Consider the following 21,440-nt stretch of genomic DNA (forward strand, 5'->3'; position numbering starts at 1 on the left):
ACTAATGAACAGACGTATTTAGTAAAAATATAGAAAAACTCGCCGCCACCAGGATTCGAACCCGGGGCAAATTGCTGTTCATGCGGTACATTGATCTGTTCATTAAAATTATAGATCTGTTCGTTTTTATTTTACGAATTCTCTATTCTCCACAATATTTAGCTTCTGTGTTGAACCCTTCTCTCTCTCTCTCTCTATATATATATATATATAGGGTAGGGTTCAACAAAGAATACACTTATGTATAGAGAATAAAGAATAGATCTTAGCCATAGAAAACACTAGATCTAGCGGTTCCTATTTATTTCGGCAGGCTGATTTTTATAAAATTAATGACTGATTTTAAACTATAAAATACTGATTTTAATTAAAAAAGGGCGAAATAGTAAATTGAACATAGTAAAAAAACGGAAATCGCGATAATTACTGAACATTTACTTTCACCTACCTTCTTCACAACCACCGCATACCAAACCCACTAGATCTAGGGTTTTTTCCGGCGAATCGGCGACTCCTGCAATTCTTCGGCTATTTCGAGTTCGATTTCGACTTGTAAGAGAAGATTTCGAACAAATAATTAAAAGGTGAGTTGGTTTCATTGGTTTTGTTCGTTTTTTCATCGATTGTTCTTTAATTTTGTTTTTCTTCGAACTTTCTATAGTGTTTTTTGATTTTGTTCGTATTAGTTTGGAAATTTTCGATCTCACCGGTGTTGGTTCTTTTAGGGATTCCGATATTTTTTTTGTTCGAATTTTGAATATAGTTTAGATCTATGGATTTCAGTAGCACATTCTTTCGACAAGATACTACAAGAATTAAGCATATAGACAACATGTTTTAATGAATGGTGTTGTCAATTGTTATATAGACAACATACATGGTCAAATCTGTTGTCTATAACCATAAAAAAATATGGTCATAGACAACCTGTTTCAGAATGTGTTGTCTATTACTGCTCTTAAACATCAGACTATCATATTTATTATCTATTAATACAATAGACAACGCATCCTTATCAATGTTGTTTTTATTTAACGTTATAGACAATACACCAGCGTAAATGTTTTCTATTAATTCATTAAACATGTTTTGGAAACACTTATATAATTTAAGTAAAAATACACTTGTCTAATTTAATTAAAAATCACAACAACAAAAATACCTTACCCACCCATCTCGCCCCTCTTTTTTACCCTGAACTGCCGTTCGCCCTTCCTCTGCTCTCCGTCGTGTCTGGTCGCCGTTGTCTGCCCTTCCGCTGCTCGCTGCACCGCCGCCATCCTCTTTTCGCCGCAGCGCTGCCCCTGCTCTGCTCTCCGCGCCGTCGCCCCTGCTCTGCTCGATACGGCGCCACCACTGATCTGCTTGACGCAGCGTCGGTGATTCTATTTTCGCCGGAGCACCAAAGCTCAGCGAACTCGTGACCACCTTGCTGCGGCCGTCACCTTACCTTCGTTCATTCTTCTCCTCTATCTCCAGGTCCGATTTAAAAAAAATGACTAGGGCTTTTTAATTTGTTTTCACATTTGGCTAATTTTAGGCAACTGCTCTATTGTTTTCAGATTTGTTTTTGGTTCAGTGCGATATAAATTTTGATCTATTTTACGTTGATTAATTGAATTCTTCTTTGCTCTGTTCTAATCAGAGGGACCATCACCCCCTTCATCCTCAACGTTTACTGCAATTCACTCAGCTATAGAGGTGTTTATTCTTGATTTTATTTGAATTTTTTTTTTCTGTTTATGGAAATTTTTTTCTGTTGGATCTCCTATCCTATCGAAGACAGGTGGGTTTCCTCGTAGAAATAGTTCTTCTATTCTACGTTTTTGTTGTATGGTTAGTGGCGTTATATTGTTCTAGCCATGGTACTGGCCCTTTTTCATTATCTCGTGGAATTCTTCCTCTTCTTCTCGGACTCCCTTGTTTTGGTGGCGTACTGATGAGTTGACACGTAGTCATCAATACATACATATGCATATCATCACTTCTGTAAACCGATTCTTGATTCTCAAATCTTGCTCGCACTCTTCCTCGTGCAAGCATATAAGTAAAATGTGGCGGAAGTGACTTGCCGCAAAAGATCGATAAGGTCGCTAAAAAGACATAAGAAAATTGTTTCGATGAGAACTTCTACATTAACATATGGATCTAGATATATTGATCTATCCAAGTACTACTCATGATGAACTGGCTGTCTAGCAATGCCATCACCAACTAATTTGGTCATGGAACCAGTTTTTTTTTTTTTTTTTCGTACTAATACTAGTCAAACATAACTAAGCCAACATAGGGGCATACAAAAACATCAGAACAATCATTGTTTTCTAAAAAAAAATAATAACGTTCTACCAAATCCATAAGAGATGGTCTAACTGCATCATGTGATTGACCCTTGGGTCGAGGCATACTTGTTTGATGGATTTAATCTGGTGAATACTTGTTTGTCTTTAGGTCACCGGAAATCTACTAACAACTAACAAACCACAATGATTAAAGTCACAAATGGCAATTACGCAAAGTGAAGTGAATCAACAATTTTGTCAGATGATTGAAAAGAAATGGCCTTAGGGTAGAAATGAATTGACTAAAATGTCGAAACGAAATGACCTAATAATCTGAACCCGCTTGGCTTTTCAAATGAAAGTTTAAATATATAGGTTTAGAGACCCATATATGACGACTACTGATATTTTGGTCATGTGGACTGGCCAGGTCCTACACAACTACTTCTCAGTCACTCGGAAATACTTTTCCGAACTTGGCAACTCTTGTCCATTGGCTGCAAAAGGTATATTTGGTCTAAAATCACCACTTTCTTCTTAACATCTTGAACATGTCCTTGAGAATATTCTAGAGCTTCTCAAACTTGGAGTCTGCCTCCTAGTTTAATGCAATCCTTAAACATCTTCTATAGGCGAAATAAGGTAGGCTCGACCTTACTCAACAATCTTCCTCTACATGATCTTTATGTAGTACTTCTAGTACTTAGTGTTTTCTTCACATAGCGCTTGAAATGCAACCATATAATTTGAAGTACTCTTCCGTGTTATTGCAAAAGACCTTCTGAATCATCACACATTCAATAATGAAATAGCTTTTGCTCATCTGAGCACCTTTATAGGGTACGTGTCACCATACGTAATGCTAAGTCATGCAATGACTTTAGTCAATGCTCTCATTCCGGCTACCAGACTAAATACCTAATCCAAGACATTCTAACTGAGGCGATGTCCTCGATAGGTTAAGGTATGTATACTTATCTTGAGTATATCCTTAGGGTCTCATTAGAATCTTAATTCATTTGTTTCAGCATTGATCCACTGTCGGCGCTTCTAGCTATTATTAAACTCTGAACCATCTTCGAGAACTTCTCTCGTCTTACCCACTTGCGTAAACTTTTATGATCAATCATAATGGTTGGTAATTGTTAGTACCCATATCACATCTCGTCTTTCAAATTCGTAGTAGGTGATCGTAATCAATAGGGATTCTCAGTCATGTCCTCATCTAATACGATAGGTACTGTAAGCAGAATGGTTCCAAATATCTGAAACTATAAGCTGATAGCTTTAATCGAATTATTAACATCATATACAAAGCATTTTGACCCCTCGTAAGTCTAACCCTGAAGTTCATTGATGAATCATGAAAGTTATCCTCAAGCCATAGCTAGTGATAATCGAGGCTAGAAGTGAGTCTCAACTTATTAGGGATTAGCTAACTGATTACATAAGTCACACTCATCGCTATAAGCAATATCATACTTAAACTATCATTGAATAAGGCAATAGTCGATTAGGTGTTCCGTTTTGCATGAACAACCTGAATGAAGAACAATGCCTGCGTCAGTGATTCGTGCATGGCACTCCGCTTGCACTACTTTTATTGGATTCTCTTCATCTTTCTTAGCTCTTCACCATGGCTATAGTGAAATATAACTGAGTTTTTAGCTTCTATTGTTCTTCTCGTAACAGTGATCATGCATTCTTAACGCATCTAAGTTTATTGAGATATCTAATCAATCAATAAAGCATAAAACTTTAATGTAAGCATCAATACATTCATATAGAACGTGAACTTCTCAATGTTTTAAAATCATTACCACCTCTTTTCTTGCTGAGCAGGACGATGTGATGAAGTGATGAGCTTTGGTTGACTGACTCATATATACTAGTGATCATACTAGAAAAATGGGCTAACTCTAGGGTTCAGAGCAAATGAACTGCTCTGATACCATTCTGTCACGACCGGCCTTAATTAAGGATAATTAAGCCGGGGAAACCGTGACTAATGGAGGGAGATTAGAAGCGGGGTAGAAAGGGGAATAATCAAACAAGGAAGGATCGCATTTCATCATTTTTAACAAAAGGGATATTTATAATATAACGGAGGTTTAGTCGTAGAGACTCAAATAACTAGTAAATTCGGATAACTCCGACTTAGCCAAAATAACATAAAATTTCTGAGTACGCAGCGGAATAAGGTTCTGATTACATGTATGAAGACATGTATCCACGAGTTCATTCATTTAACTTTTGACAAAAGCTCCGCTCTTCACTTCATCTTCATCAGCCACTGCTCAACCTGCACATTTAGAAATATATGCAGGGCTGAGTACGAGAGTACTCAGTGGGCACGTATGCCTAGATATACACATCATTGCGTAAAAACTATAAATTGTCATGCCATCATAAACAGTACAGCAAGGGAGTTTTAGCTAAAAGGCCCAAGCTTACTAAATTCATTTGTGATTCTTAAAGTTCGTCTGCAGACTAAGTTCTCTTGTAATCTATCATATCTGGAACTCTGTGTCGGAGAGGTGGCCACCTCTCACGGACACTTGACCGGCCAACCCGCTAGATGACTCACGGTCACTGGTGTACACTAGTCCTGGCAGGATAGCTATCAACTGCTCAGGACCCGAATTCGATTGCATCATTGGCAAAGCCAAAGCAGATAGATATCATACTAAAATTTAAACATTTTATGGCAAGACAATACTTGAAATAACTTTAACTTAAAGATTTTATCATGAAATAACTTGCTTGAACGTAACATTTAAACTCATTTAGTATATATGAAAGTAATGCCCACCTGATAGCAACTTTTGCTTTGGTAAAGTAGCTCCTTGACTGGCTATTATTACTCTCGCGCTTCACCTTGCAAAATGTTATGTGTTTGAGACTGTTGTTGATTTCAGCAGGAGAAGAACTCTTCGAAGTTCCGGTAGAAGCTTTGCAAGCTCTATCTCTTTCCCTCAAATTTCTGGTGTCTAAGGAAGAAACAAAGGATTGTTGGCTGATATAGATGGGTGGAGGCGTATGGTGGCTGCCCTTAGAGATTTGAAATGATGGGTAAGGCATAGGGTGGCTGATGGACCTTGCGTGAATTAAGGCTGCAGAGGGGAAATGTTGCTGTTGTAGCAGCCCTTTTTGACCTTGCGTGAATTAAGGCTGCAGAGGGGAAATGTTGCTGTTGTAGCAGCCCTTTTTGACCTTGCGTGAATTAAGGCTGCAGAGGGGAAATGTTGCTGTTGTAGCAGCCCTTTTGCACACACGTTTCCTCTTCCTACTCTCTCTTTTCCTTCTTTTGATAAAGTAGCACTCTTTTCTTTTTTTCTTTTTGCACTAGATAGTGAATAGTAGTGTAGAAATGATTGTTGATGGTATTTGTTGGAGAGCATGCGTGTAGTATGCAATAGAGTATGAAAGAGGACTATGATTGTGAGTGTTGGAAAGTCTTGAGGTGACAAATAGAATCCCATAGTAGTTTTTGTATCAATTGAGGATCTGTAAATCTAATTTTTTCGGATTCTACTAATCTTTATAAAGCCTCTGCGAATTAAATATCTAATTTAACTCGCTCTATTAGTCGGGATTAAATCCACGACTGAGTAAAGTAATAAATAGAAATAATATTTCGATTACAAATAAAATAATAACTCGACTTCGCTAAGTCAATTATCATTCTGAAATAAATCATTGACTACTCAATAATTCAATCGTGGCCATCTTAGGTAATGGCATCTAATTCAGAACTCTGAGCTGAATTAACTGAATATTAATCACTGGATTAAATCAACTGAAAGATGTAAAAATAAATATTGCATTTATTGCTCTTAATCATAAAATAAAATAGCGGGCTACTACATACTACCCCTCTTAACAAAAATTTCGTCCCGAAATTTGCATATCATTGCAAAAAGGTTCTGGGTACTCTCTCATCTTGATTTCTGTCAGACTATCTCAATCATCTCATTCATCGTGTCTGGTCCTCAAATTCTCCTTTCACCTACTTTATCTCAGTAGAGTGGTGATCTATATTTTCTTCCATGCATTACCTCATAAGGCGCCATATTGATTGTTGCCTGATAACTATTATTGTAGGCAAACTCAATCGATGACATCACTGTTCATCACTTTCACCTTTGCCTTGTACTACTTTTAACGTGTCTTCGAGAGTCTGAATTATTCTCTCAACCATCTATATGTTTGTGGGCAAAAGGTAGTACTGAAATTTAACCTTGTGCCTAATTTCTTCTACAAGTTCATACATAATCTGGATGTAAACTTCGAATCTCAGTCCAAAGTGATTGACACGAGCATACCGTGGAGCGCACAATTTCTCAAACATATAATTGGTCTAACTTGTCTGATCCGTATTTGATCGGTATTAATATAAACGAGCTCATTTCGCAAGTCGCTCCACTATTACCCAGATGTCAGCACTCCCTCTTTTCGACTTCGTAAACTAGTCACGACATCTGTTGCAAAGTGCTCTAACTTCCATTATGAAATCTCCAATGGTTGTAATTTTTCATATGGTCTATGGTGTAAAGCCTTCACTCGTTGGCATGCTAGGCATCTCTCAACAAGTGTAGCTATATCTTTCCATCGGAATTCTTCTTTCAAGTCTTTGTACATTTTATGCTTCCCGGGTGGCCAGTATATGGCGTGTCATGAGCTTCGCTCATTATCTCATCTCTGAATTGTTCATCGTGTGAATACACACAATCTTTGATCAACATTAACGCATTATCCACGTCTCATGATACGTCTCCTGATCTTATTGCTAAACGTATTTTCTCCAAGGTCTCATTCCTTTTTTTTTTTTTTTTTTTTTTTTTTGCGCATTATCAGCTTTCCTATAAAGTTGGATGTTATTACCATCGTGGCAATAATCCCTTCTACAGATTCTAGTGGTTGAACCACTTCTAAATTCATTCTACTAAAATCTTTCATGGGTTCCTCTTCCTGAGTGAGGGGAGATCCCAACTTAAGTTGAGTCTTACGACTCAATGAGTCGTCTACCTTGTTAGCTCTGCCTGGGTGGTAGTTAATACTAAGTCGCGGTCCTGCGCTAGTTCGAGCCATCTTTACTGTCTCATGTTAAGATCTTCTTGCTCGAAAAAAAATATCTCGAAAAAGTATTTCAAATTTTTATGGTCTTTACTGCAGTTAATTCTAGTTTATGAGTTGGCTAGTTCAATTCATGTGGTTAATGCTATCGTGATGCGTATGTTGCCACTCTTCCTTCTTGCGTTAACATGCAACTAAGTACTCTCCTTGGACACGTCTGTATAAATCACATATTCTTTGTTAGCTGCTGAAACAGCTATGGTTAACTTCTCCTTGAGCTTCTGGAAATATATTTTTTTTTTTTTTTCACATACTCTTGTCCAAGGAAATTTAATTCCCTTCCTGAGTAATAGGGTCATTGGTCTTGCTATTTTGGAAAATCCTTCTATTAATCTCTGATAGCAACTTGCTAGTTCCAAGAAACTTTTGATCTCATTGGGGTTAGTAGGCGATCTCCACTCATGTACAACTTGTACTTCCTCAGGGTGCACTTTGATCCTTTCTAATGAGATAATATGTCCCGAAAACGTGACTTTGCTGAGCCATAATTCGCACTTGCAGAACTTAACATAAAGATGCTTTGTTTTCAATATTTTTAAGACTATCCTCAGGTGTTTCTCATGGTCCTTTTCGTTCCTCGAGTAGATCAAGACATCATCTACGAAAACTAAGACAACTTGCCTAAGTATGGGTGGAACACTCGGTTCATGAGGTCCACAAACATGGCTAGTGCATTGGTCAATCCAAATGACACCACTACGAACTCATAGAGTCTATATCTGGTTCGGAAGACCATCTTGGGTACATCTTCTCATCGAATCTATAGTTGATGGTACCTAGACCTTAAATCTAGCTTTGAGGACACACTCACTCCTCTGAGCTGCTTGAAGAAGTCGTCTATCCTCGATAGAGGATACCTGTCCTTGAGTGTCACCCTGTTCAACTCTCTATAAGTTGATGTGTATCCTCGGTAGAGGATACACATTCTCAATGTGCCATCTTTATTCTTTTACAAAAAGAACGGGTGCACCCCGGTGAAATCTCCAGGAAACATTTGGAAATTCACGTACGATTGTCACGTTTCCTATACTTTTCTCGGTTTTTAGTTTTCTGTGCAACTACACAAGGTAGGGTGGACACCATTTTCTTATCATCTTTGTTGCTTGAGCGACGGAGATGATCGTCTTTCTCCTACCCATGCTGATCCCATGAAAACGTGTCAGTTTCTTCCCCGTGGTCGAAAAGAAATTTGATTTTCATTGCAAATGATGGTGGCATAGTTCTCAACTATCCATTCCATTCCTAAAATTATGTATATGTCTCTCATCGGCATAACATACGAGTTGTTCACTCCAACTTGAATAATTTTTATGCTCAGCTCTAAATTCAAGCACACATGTGCTATTATTGTTGTTGTTGCTATCGCTGGTGTGGTTACTGCTCTTGGTATGGTTGGGCAAAGCTTGGATTGCTCAAATGCAGAGTCTGAGCAGGCGAGTTTAGCCTGAGACCCGCCTTTTGTTGCTTATTCGGGTAACGATTTGTATAATGTTCATTCCAGTTGCTATGCAACAACCTTCATTACCAGTCCTGGAGAGTTTCCCATGGTTTTTGTTCCACTTTGGGCAGGGTGGAGTCCCATACTTGTTATCCCCATCTATTTTGAGGTGTCATAGCCACGTTAAATTTCCTAACTACTCAATTGTCATTGTCTTCCTCCTTGCTTCCCACCATAAGTCAGCTGAAAGGATACGCAAGTAAGACGTTCCAGATCTGTGCAGCGCAAGAAATTGAAGATGCGCTCACTAGCTTGTACCCAAGTCTCAGCCTTTGTTGGATCTCCTATCCTATCGAAGACAGGTGGGTTTCCTCGTAGAAATAGTTCTTCTATTCTACGTTTTTGTTGTATGGTTAGTGGCGTTATATTGTTCTAGCCATGGTACTGGCCCTTTTTCATTATCTCGTGGAATTCTTCCTCTTCTTCTCGGACTCCCTTGTTTTGGTGGCGTACTGATGAGTTGACACGTAGTCATCAATACATACATATGCATATCATCACTTCTGTAAACCGATTCTTGATTCTCAAATCTTGCTCGCACTCTTCCTCGTGCAAGCATATAAGTAAAATGTGGCGGAAGTGACTTGCCGCAAAAGATCGATAAGGTCGCTAAAAAGACATAAGAAAATTGTTTCGATGAGAACTTCTACATTAACATATGGATCTAGATATATTGATCTATCCAAGTACTACTCATGATGAACTGGCTGTCTAGCAATGCCATCACCAACTAATTTGGTCATGGAACCAGTTTTTTTTTTTTTTTTTTCGTACTAATACTAGTCAAACATAACTAAGCCAACATAGGGGCATACAAAAACATCAGAACAATCATTGTTTTCTAAAAAAAAATAATAACGTTCTACCAAATCCATAAGAGATGGTCTAACTGCATCATGTGATTGACCCTTGGGTCGAGGCATACTTGTTTGATGGATTTAATCTGGTGAATACTTGTTTGTCTTTAGGTCACCGGAAATCTACTAACAACTAACAAACCACAATGATTAAAGTCACAAATGGCAATTACGCAAAGTGAAGTGAATCAACAATTTTGTCAGATGATTGAAAAGAAATGGCCTTAGGGTAGAAATGAATTGACTAAAAGGTCGAAACGAAATGACCTAATAATCTGAACCCGCTTGGCTTTTCAAATGAAAGTTTAAATATATAGGTTTAGAGACCCATATATGACGACTACTGATATTTTGGTCATGTGGACTGGCCAGGTCCTACACAACTACTTCTCAGTCACTCGGAAATACTTTTCCGAACTTGGCAACTCTTGTCCATTGGCTGCAAAAGGTATATTTGGTCTAAAATCACCACTTTCTTCTTAACATCTTGAACATGTCCTTGAGAATATTCTAGAGCTTCTCAAACTTGGAGTCTGCCTCCTAGTTTAATGCAATCCTTAAACATCTTCTATAGGCGAAATAAGGTAGGCTCGACCTTACTCAACAATCTTCCTCTACATGATCTTTATGTAGTACTTCTAGTACTTAGTGTTTTCTTCACATAGCGCTTGAAATGCAACCATATAATTTGAAGTACTCTTCCGTGTTATTGCAAAAGACCTTCTGAATCATCACACATTCAATAATGAAATAGCTTTTGCTCATCTGAGCACCTTTATAGGGTACGTGTCACCATACGTAATGCTAAGTCATGCAATGACTTTAGTCAATGCTCTCATTCCGGCTACCAGACTAAATACCTAATCCAAGACATTCTAACTGAGGCGATGTCCTCGATAGGTTAAGGTATGTATACTTATCTTGAGTATATCCTTAGGGTCTCATTAGAATCTTAATTCATTTGTTTCAGCATTGATCCACTGTCGGCGCTTCTAGCTATTATTAAACTCTGAACCATCTTCGAGAACTTCTCTCGTCTTACCCACTTGCGTAAACTTTTATGATCAATCATAATGGTTGGTAATTGTTAGTACCCATATCACATCTCGTCTTTCAAATTCGTAGTAGGTGATCGTAATCAATAGGGATTCTCAGTCATGTCCTCATCTAATACGATAGGTACTGTAAGCAGAATGGTTCCAAATATCTGAAACTATAAGCTGATAGCTTTAATCGAATTATTAACATCATATACAAAGCATTTTGACCCCTCGTAAGTCTAACCCTGAAGTTCATTGATGAATCATGAAAGTTATCCTCAAGCCATAGCTAGTGATAATCGAGGCTAGAAGTGAGTCTCAACTTATTAGGGATTAGCTAACTGATTACATAAGTCACACTCATCGCTATAAGCAATATCATACTTAAACTATCATTGAATAAGGCAATAGTCGATTAGGTGTTCCGTTTTGCATGAACAACCTGAATGAAGAACAATGCCTGCGTCAGTGATTCGTGCATGGCACTCCGCTTGCACTACTTTTATTGGATTCTCTTCATCTTTCTTAGCTCTTCACCATGGCTATAGTGAAATATAACTGAGTTTTTAGCTTCTATTGTTCTTCTCGTAACAGTGATCATGCATTCTTAACGCATCTAAGTTTATTGAGATATCTAATCAATCAATAAAGCATAAAACTTTAATGTAAGCATCAATACATTCATATAGAACGTGAACTTCTCAATGTTTTAAAATCATTACCACCTCTTTTCTTGCTGAGCAGGACGATGTGATGAAGTGATGAGCTTTGGTTGACTGACTCATATATACTAGTGATCATACTAGAAAAATGGGCTAACTCTAGGGTTCAGAGCAAATGAACTGCTCTGATACCATTCTGTCACGACCGGCCTTAATTAAGGATAATTAAGCCGGGGAAACCGTGACTAATGGAGGGAGATTAGAAGCGGGGTAGAAAGGGGAATAATCAAACAAGGAAGGATCGCATTTCATCATTTTTAACAAAAGGGATATTTATAATATAACGGAGGTTTAGTCGTAGAGACTCAAATAACTAGTAAATTCGGATAACTCCGACTTAGCCAAAATAACATAAAATTTCTGAGTACGCAGCGGAATAAGGTTCTGATTACATGTATGAAGACATGTATCCACGAGTTCATTCATTTAACTTTTGACAAAAGCTCCGCTCTTCACTTCATCTTCATCAGCCACTGCTCAACCTGCACATTTAGAAATATATGCAGGGCTGAGTACGAGAGTACTCAGTGGGCACGTATGCCTAGATATACACATCATTGCGTAAAAACTATAAATTGTCATGCCATCATAAACAGTACAGCAAGGGAGTTTTAGCTAAAAGGCCCAAGCTTACTAAATTCATTTGTGATTCTTAAAGTTCGTCTGCAGACTAAGTTCTCTTGTAATCTATCATATCTGGAACTCTGTGTCGGAGAGGTGGCCACCTCTCACGGACACTTGACCGGCCAACCCGCTAGATGACTCACGGTCACTGGTGTACACTAGTCCTGGCAGGATAGCTATCAACTGCTCAGGACCCGAATTCGATTGCATCATTGGCAAAGCCAAAGCAGATAGATATCATACTAAAATTTAAACATTTTATGGCAAGACAATACTTGAAATAACTTTAACTTAAAGATTTTATCATGAAATAACTTGCTTGAACGTAACATTTAAACTCATTTAGTATATATGAAAGTAATGCCCACCTGATAGCAACTTTTGCTTTGGTAAAGTAGCTCCTTGACTGGCTATTATTACTCTCGCGCTTCACCTTGCAAAATGTTATGTGTTTGAGACTGTTGTTGATTTCAGCAGGAGAAGAACTCTTCGAAGTTCCGGTAGAAGCTTTGCAAGCTCTATCTCTTTCCCTCAAATTTCTGGTGTCTAAGGAAGAAACAAAGGATTGTTGGCTGATATAGATGGGTGGAGGCGTATGGTGGCTGCCCTTAGAGATTTGAAATGATGGGTAAGGCATAGGGTGGCTGATGGACCTTGCGTGAATTAAGGCTGCAGAGGGGAAATGTTGCTGTTGTAGCAGCCCTTTTTGACCTTGCGTGAATTAAGGCTGCAGAGGGGAAATGTTGCTGTTGTAGCAGCCCTTTTTGACCTTGCGTGAATTAAGGCTGCAGAGGGGAAATGTTGCTGTTGTAGCAGCCCTTTTGCACACACGTTTCCTCTTCCTACTCTCTCTTTTCCTTCTTTTGATAAAGTAGCACTCTTTTCTTTTTTTCTTTTTGCACTAGATAGTGAATAGTAGTGTAGAAATGATTGTTGATGGTATTTGTTGGAGAGCATGCGTGTAGTATGCAATAGAGTATGAAAGAGGACTATGATTGTGAGTGTTGGAAAGTCTTGAGGTGACAAATAGAATCCCATAGTAGTTTTTGTATCAATTGAGGATCTGTAAATCTAATTTTTTCGGATTCTACTAATCTTTATAAAGCCTCTGCGAATTAAATATCTAATTTAACTCGCTCTATTAGTCGGGATTAAATCCACGACTGAGTAAAGTAATAAATAGAAATAATATTTCGATTACAAATAAAATAATAACTCGACTTCGCTAAGTCAATTATCATTCTGAAATAAATCATTGACTACTCAATAATTCAATCGTGGCCATCTTAGGTAATGGCATCTAATTCAGAACTCTGAGCTGAATTAACTGAATATTAATCACTGGATTAAATCAACTGAAAGATGTAAAAATAAATATTGCATTTATTGCTCTTAATCATAAAATAAAATAGCGGGCTACTACATTCTATGTGCAGGGTGCTTCACTTTATGTTCTTGACTAGTGTAGTCTTGATGTCTGTGAGCATCAAACATATGTCTACTTTATGCATTGAGTGTTACTCCCTCCGTCCGCCAAGATTATGGCAATTTGCTTGGGCACGAGATTTAATAAAATTGGTGATGATTTTGATGTAGTGGAGAAAGGGTCCCACCACTTTATGAGATGAGTGGTTGAGATTGAATTTTGAGTGGTTTTTTTGTAAATAAAGAGTGTTAGTAAGGATAAAATATTAAAGAGGATGGTGGGACCATTTCCATAAAAGGAAAGTGACATAATCTTGACAGACGCCCAATATAGTAATTGTGACATAATCTTGGCGGACAGAGGGAGTAGTATTTTACTACTCCCTCCGTCCGCCAAAAGTAGACCATTTTTACTATATTGGGCGTCCGCAAAGAGTAGACCACTTTCCTATTATGGAAATGGTCCCACCACCCACTTTAATCTTTTATCCTTACAAACACTCTTTATTTACAAAAAAACTCACATTAAATTCAATCTCAACCACACATCTCATAAAGTGGTGGGACCCTTTCTCCACTACATCAAAATCATCACAAATTTTATTAATTCCCGTGCCCAATCAAAATGGTCTACTTTTGGCGGACGGAGGGAGTATAATACTATGCTAGATATTGTTTCTCTCGAAGCTTGCATTTATGAGGATATTTTTTCTCATAGGGTTCCAGCATGGGTCTGTTTCAAACAATATCTTGAACCCATCAAACTGAATGATGTCCAGGTATGCAACCATTTGGCCTTTATTCATCTCTTCTTGTGCATGGAGGAGGTAAATTCTTGTATGATGATTTTAGAGTGTCATAACATACAGAATATTAATTGCTTGGAATATTCTAAATCTTGCTTTTATAGGACAAGTATGTGGAGCACTTTGCTGATTTGGTTAAAAAAAATGACTCATGTTGAAGGAACTAATGTTGAAGGCATCTCACCTAAATGGAGATGTTCGTATTTTGTACCTAGACCAGCGAGATTTTGAGCAGATTACAAATCAATTTGGTATTTTTGAATAATGGAAGGTAATGTTGTTATAGTGGTTTTCTTGTCTTTTTTTTCATCAATAACTCGTGTTACATCACCAATTAGAATTAGTCAATTTAGGATATTTCTTGCCCAACTATTACTGCATTGATCAATTAAATATTGGAATCTCTATCCTTGCTAGTGTTTGTATTACTTGAAGTTTGTTGCTGATGGATAGAAATCCAATATGTCTGGCTGAAGTTTGTAATTTTTCTTAAGCTAATCTATGTATAATCTGTGGTTCAGACACACCTGTGTTAATATTGAATTTATTATTATTATTATTTGAAATGCTATAATCTTTGTCTTTGTGTTTGTGCTTTAGAGAAAAGGAACAAATATCACTTGCAAAAAGTTCTAGCTACTGAACAGGTACTCTTTTGTTGTTGTCCAAAGAGTGGATGTAGACGAAAGCTAATTGGATATCGATGGTGAATTTATTGGATCATTGGTGGTGAATGCTCAAGATTGGAGATTACATTAGAGATTTTTTAGTAGATGATTCAAAACGTAGTTAGAGACGATACAATTGTGGATGTAATGTTTTTTGATGAAATGTCAAACAAGATATTTGACTTTTATGGTATTAATTGAGTTTTTATTAATGGCTTTTGAGAATTGTTTGGTTATTTGATGTTTTAGTATTTTAATTTATTCATATATATTGGTATAATTGTATTACAAAACAAGGGATCTGAATATTATAAAAATAATATTTTAAATTATGTCATAGAATAGACAACATACGTTACGTATAGTGTATAATAATATAGACAATAGTAAATAACGTATATTTACTATTGTCTATAATAGCTCGGTTTGTTGTCTATATCATTATAGACAATAGTTAATATATGTTATCTATTACCTTTTACCTGTTGTCTATGCTTAAATAGACAACAGATATATTTGTTGTCTATGAGCACCCTAGAATAGACAACACTGATGACAACAACAGACGCTTTCTACATAGACAACACTAAATATCTGTTGTCTATGAGCTAAATTCTTGTAGTTTGGGTGTTCAAATATACATGGCGTCGATAATAAATTAATATGGTCCCATGTTAATTTTAGAATTCTTTGTCGTCTTTCGAACTTTCGGATCTACGAAATTACCTAAAACAGTTAATGGTCCCCCCCATAATTTTCAGAATTGTTTGCTCATTTTACTTTGGTTTAATTGTCAGATTAGTGCGTACGGTTGTCGTCTTCTTGTCTTTACTTTGTTTCTCACTTATGATATAACTCTGTAGGTATTCTGTATGGGTTCGGCAAAAGGCAAAGAAAAGGCTTTAGATGGTATGGATTAGGTTTCGAATATAGTTTTATTTATATTGTTGCTAATTGTCAATTGTATAATGGATTATATTTCCTTTGTACAGATGGTACAAAGGCTCAAACAGGCAAGAAAAGGCAGAAAGGCAGAAAGGTATGCTCATATTCTGTTCTTTCTCTTTGTTTTATGTGATACATTTAGTGTTAATATTTTTTATTTAATCAATACAATATAATGTATAGGCGAAGGATCGTCATCTACTCGTGCATCAAAGAAGAAAAAAACCGGCAAATCATCGGGATTGAAAAATGTGGAAGGTATATAATATATTATGTTCCAAATCTTGTTTTTCTTTGTAGTTTATGTGTACATTGAAATGAGTTTTTACTTTTTACCTGTTAGTTCTTTTTAGTTTATGTAGCTGTTCAAATGAGTTTTGATGCATGTTCGAAAGATAAATAAATATTTGTAATGGTGGCTTTATTTTTTACAAATAAGTTCTTTTTATATTATGCATCTGTTGCAATGAGTTTTTACTTTTTAAAGTTAGTTCTTTTTAGTTTATTTATCTGATCAAATGACTTTTGGTTTGGTACAAGTTAGTTCTTTTTTAGTTTATTTATCTGTTCAAATCAGTTTTGATGCATGTTCGAAAGGGAGATATAAATTTATAATGGTGGCTTTACTTCTTACTAATTAGTTATTTTTAGTTTATGTATCTGTTCAATTGATTTATGAATCCTGTTCGAATTCTATTCACACTTATTACAAATAAATTTTCATTTAATATTTGTTGTTGTGTTCTTTAAACTAATTAGTTTGTTCATTATGTTTACAGATCAGTCCATGTCAAATGAACCAAAGAGAAAGAGGGGCAAAAAAAAGGTTTTTGCAAATCCAAAGAATGTCAAATGTAGAAGACGCGTTATGCAGAGCAAGAATGGTGTTCAGCCGAAGGAGAAAGCAGACCACCCGCAGCTGAAGACTCGTACAACAACTAGAGCCTTCTTCAAAAAATTGGCTGAATTGAACGATGCACAGAAGGCTGCCGTCCGGGATATTGGTTTCGGATAGATATTGGGGTTTAATGTGAATAGGGTGCCATCCAAAATGGCATATTGGGTGCTGGACAGATTCAACAATAGGAATTGCACACTTGAGATTGACAATTTGACCAAGGTTCAAATTGAGGAAGATGATGTCTACAGGGTGTACGGATTTCCCAAGGGAAAAAAGATCATTAAGGAATTTGAGCGCACGACAGTAAATGAGCTCTTTATAGAGTGGATGTCATTCTTCGGCGTTGTGAAAAGAGATAAAATCAAAATAAAGGCAGTGTTACGTCATATGATTGACTGTGCAGATGGCGGGACATGGTTTAAGCATCATTTCGTCATCGCTTTGTGTTTCTCGTTGATGGAGAGTTGCACTAATGGGACAGTACACCCGTACGTATTTACAGCTCTGGCGAACATCAATGAAGTCAAGTCATGGAATTGGGGAGAGTATCTATTGCGTTGTTTGATAGATCACAAGAGATCATGGATGGCGGACAAGACAAAAGTATTTGGTGGGCCGACATTGTTCTTAGTTGTAAGTATTCAATTCATTAAAAATAACTTATGATATATATTCTTTTAATTGACTTGTTCCATTTTCGGCACAGCTTTTCTACGTGGATAGGGTTCGGATCGGTAGGGAAACTGTGCCTAGAAGTTTCCCTATTTTCGTGAACTGGGATGGAAAAACTTTGAAGGAACGTCAGGAAAAAGAGCTCGACGATGATTTCTTTGGAGGTGGTTCTGTTGCACTACCAATAGAACTGCCAGATGAATACAAAGAAGAAGAACCATTTGAAGATGCACATGGTGAATATAGGGGTCCCGTGGCCAGACAATTGATGAAGGACGCGATAGTAATTGGTGAGATGATCCGTAAAGCACGTGAGATGGTCCATAAAGTTTCAGCTGAGGAGAAGGAGTCAAAGTACTTCAAGGATAGCTTGGTAGCAGCTTCAAAAATTATAGGAGTAAAGATTGATGTCAATGGGAAGTTGCCTTCTAAGTTGCCTGAGGGACTGGAACCTGAAACTGACCCATATTGGTATATGGACGAAGTTCACGCTGCAGTTGATGCAGCTTCATCTGACGCTGCGCTTGAGAAAACAAGGCATGTGGATGTTGATATCCCGAGTTTCTCACTAAACGTTGATGAAGTCGACCAAAACCCTGAGACCAATGTAAGTGCTCTTTGCTAAGTATTTAAATTTTCTAAAATATGTTTTATGTGTAAGTGAGAAAGTAGATATTCTTTTATTTCATAATTCTGTTCGTTTATAAAATTGTTCTGTTCAAAACCATAATTTTTAAAACACTATATAGTTAACTTCAGTTTGATTATGTGTGTGTATCTGGTCGTTTATTGATTTCAAATTTGTAAAATATTTGTCAAAGGCTGGGGTTATACATGGAAGCGTGACTGAAAACCATGGACAAAACGGTGGAGGCCAAGATGACATGACTGGGGATGTACGTTTTAAACAAACCATCCATTATATTTTGCATATAATATAGTGAATTATCATAATCTATCTTTATTTATTATATATATATTTTTAATAGCAGGTCTTGGAACAAAATGAAGGAGGAAATACAATGGAGACATACACTGAGATTCAGAATAAGGTTATTATAAATATTTAGCAGGTCATGACTCTAATTATATTCGAATGTATTTAACTGATATGTTCATTTTGTTGTTCTTAACTTTGACAAAGGATGGGGTTAACGATGGACCAGTTCCTGAAAACGGTGAAGGCATAACTGGTGAAAACGTTGAAGGCATAGCTGCATCAAAGGAATTAGCAAACGTCCAGCACGCCGTCGGTGTCCAGCACGCCGTTAGTAAGGAGAAAATGGTTCGAAGTTCAACCATGGATGAGGTATTTGATTACTAACCCTAAATCTATAATTCATTAAAGTATGAGGTATTTTACTATTTTATTTATTCAGATTATGACTGATGCTGCAACTGGAAGTGAAAAGGTTCAAGGCGACAATGTTAGTGACGTTGTCGTTGCTCGGAAGACAGTAAGACGTTCTAACAGGGTAATCCGAGAAACACTGTTCGTTTTAGTAATATGTCTGTTCGTTTTATTTTGAGTTATATTCGAATATATTTAACTGATATGTTCATTTTGTAGTTCTTAACTTTGACAAAGGATGGGCTTAACGATGGACTAGTTCCTGAAAACGGTGAAGGCATAGCTGGTGAAAAAGTTGAAGGCATAGCTGCATCAAAGGAATTAGCAAACGTCCAGCACGCCGTCGTTGTCCAGCACGCCGTTAGTAAGGAGAAAATGGTTCAAAGTTCAACCATGGATGAGGTATTTGATTACTAACCCTAAATCTATAATTCATTAAAGTATGAGGTATTTTACTATTTTATTTGTTCAGATTATGACTGATGTTGCAACTGGAAGTGAAAAGGTTCAAGGCGACAATGTTAGTGACGTTGTCGTTGCTCGGAAGGAGGTCAGACGTTCTAACAGGGTAATCCGAGAAACACTGTTCGTTTGAGTAATATGTCTGTTCGTTTTATTTTGAGTTATGTTCTTATACGTGTTAAACAAATGTGTTTTGAAACTTGACAGGTTAAGGGAAACTTGGTGGGTGATGCCGGAAAGCATCTGCTTCGTCCTACCACAACAAAGACAGGGGTAAAGGTGGCATACCCTGTGAAGAAAGCAAAAAAATAATTCGATATGGTTGTATGTTAATTAAATAATTTTAGCAGGTTGACGAGAACTCCAAAACAATAGATGTGGTGGATCGGTTAGCATTACAGGCCATTGACACAAACGTATGTGTCCTTTTGAATTGTTTATATTGATGGCTTATATCTTATTTTGGTAGTGTTTGATGTTCTATATATATGAATTGCTATATTATTATAAATACATTGTCGCATTCAATCATTTTTTGTTTTGAAGATTATTAGTCCAGAAAGACGTGAGACTAAAGCACCCAAGCAGAGAGCATGTTCTTGCATACTTTAAAATTCCGCTCACCCTATTTTCAACGTGATATAAGCACTTCAAAACCGTTGAAAAAAAATAAGAAGGAAGTGGGATTTTATGCCATGTACTTGGACAGTGGGGAGAAGTAAGTCATTATTTTGATAAATTTTATACTTTAAAAACATTGCTATGATATTTGTTTATATTATATGTAGCAAGGAAATTTTATTCGAATTCATGGATATACAAGTAAGGCGTTTCGAGATGTTATCAATGAGAAGTGGCAATGTGGTGAACATTTCTCTTATAGATGCATGGACGCTAGTTTTGAACTGGAAAGAGTAGTATCGTTCAAATAGTTCACCCCTCCGATTTTTTTCTACGGCCAGCCTATATGTAAGTTATTTATGTTCATATTCAATAAAAATAAACGCTAATTTATATTTTATTATTTTTTTTAGCTTGGCAGTATAGCTCAAGAAAATTTAAGTCTTGAATCACAAAGAGCTAAATTCGTGATGGAGTTATATGTGGAGTTGACGGAGTTTGGAAAAAATCCAATTGAGAACATTGATATGGTACGCAACTACTTTTTAATTGAACAGGAACAGTACTTTTCTAAATAATGTAAATATTATTTCTAATATATTTGTTATTGGACAGTTTTTCTTCCCCGTATATGAACAAGAACGGTACTTTGCATTGTGTGTGGATTTAAAAAGGGAACGAATCTTTGTGCTGGACAGTCTCATAGACATATTAGGTGATCATGATTTGAGGAAGTATGACAGCCTTTGCACCAAAGTTGTAAGTATTTAGAACTACTATCTGTTCATTAAAATTATAGATCTGTTCGTTTTTATTTTATGAATTCTGTTGAAGCCTTCTCTATGTCTGAAATTATCCAATTTTTTAATAAATTGCAGCGTACACTATTGGCGTATTATCTCAACTACAAAGAAGAGACCATCAAGTCAAAATCGGTGTCGAATTCCAAAATGCAAATTGTCAAACTGAAGTGGGCGGACAAGAGAAATACATTGGACACAACTATTTATCTTATGCGCCACTTGGAGACATTCATGGGAGATAGTTCGTCAAATTGGAAGTGTGACATGTCCAACGTAAGTACACGACAAATCTCTCGAATGCGGGTGAGGTATTGCTCGTCCATAATATCATGGGCTAGGAACGAAGTGAAGAAAGAGATTGAGGACAATGCTGCAATTGAATATCGTAAGATTTGCAGTGATCCATCGGTTAACATAGATTCAGTCTTGGTGGGTTGAGTTAGATTGATTTCTAAATAAATTTAAATTGTCTTGAATTGTGAACATATTTAACTTATCACTTCCAAGTGACTTGATCATTTTTTAGAGATATTATGGATTTATATTGTTTTGAGATATTATTGATTTAAGTTGAATTATCTTGATTTAAATTGTTTTGGACCTATTAATTTAAATTGTTTTGATTAA

General features: G+C 36.7%; 1 protein-coding gene and 2 long non-coding RNA genes across 5 annotated transcripts; all 3 read left to right on the plus strand.

The window, feature by feature from the left end:
- The first annotated feature begins 1,101 nt into the window (after nt 1-1,101).
- LOC131002662 (uncharacterized) lies at nt 1,102-15,283 on the plus strand. 3 transcript variants are annotated; one of them, XR_009094378.1, is made up of 5 exons: nt 1,102-1,479; nt 1,646-1,701; nt 14,303-14,363; nt 14,495-14,661; nt 14,991-15,283. It is a non-coding gene; the product is annotated as an uncharacterized LOC131002662 (long non-coding RNA). The 3 variants fall into 3 exon arrangements; XR_009094376.1 differs by having other exon boundaries at nt 1,105-1,479; nt 14,551-14,661; XR_009094377.1 differs by having other exon boundaries at nt 1,105-1,479; nt 14,495-15,283.
- A 2,561-nt stretch (nt 15,284-17,844) lies between these two features.
- LOC131002669 (uncharacterized) lies at nt 17,845-19,344 on the plus strand. Its single transcript, XM_057929139.1, has 6 exons — nt 17,845-18,183; nt 18,398-18,472; nt 18,569-18,628; nt 18,721-18,885; nt 18,956-19,051; nt 19,147-19,344. The coding sequence occupies exons 1-6, from the start codon at nt 17,845-17,847 to the stop codon at nt 19,342-19,344; spliced, it is 933 nt and encodes a 310-aa protein (XP_057785122.1).
- A 65-nt stretch (nt 19,345-19,409) lies between these two features.
- On the plus strand, nt 19,410-19,979 carry LOC131002650 (uncharacterized). Its single transcript, XR_009094371.1, has 3 exons — nt 19,410-19,495; nt 19,597-19,805; nt 19,936-19,979. It is a non-coding gene; the product is annotated as an uncharacterized LOC131002650 (long non-coding RNA).
- The last annotated feature ends 1,461 nt before the right edge of the window (nt 19,980-21,440 follow it).

Source organism: Salvia miltiorrhiza, unplaced genomic scaffold, assembly GCF_028751815.1.
Source record: "Salvia miltiorrhiza cultivar Shanhuang (shh) unplaced genomic scaffold, IMPLAD_Smil_shh fragScaff_scaffold_173, whole genome shotgun sequence".
NCBI lineage: Eukaryota > Viridiplantae > Streptophyta > Magnoliopsida > Lamiales > Lamiaceae > Salvia > Salvia miltiorrhiza.

Excerpts from the sequence above, each read along its gene's own strand:
- LOC131002669 (XM_057929139.1), top strand. The coding sequence starts at position 17,845 with ATGAAGGACGCGATAGTAATTGGTGAGATGATCCGTAAAGCACGTGAG. Across the intron at positions 18,629-18,720 it reads ACACTGAGATTCAGAATAAG|GATGGGGTTAACGATGGACC; the intron begins GTTATTATAAAT and ends ACTTTGACAAAG. Across the intron at positions 18,886-18,955 it reads GAAGTTCAACCATGGATGAG|ATTATGACTGATGCTGCAAC; the intron begins GTATTTGATTAC and ends TTATTTATTCAG.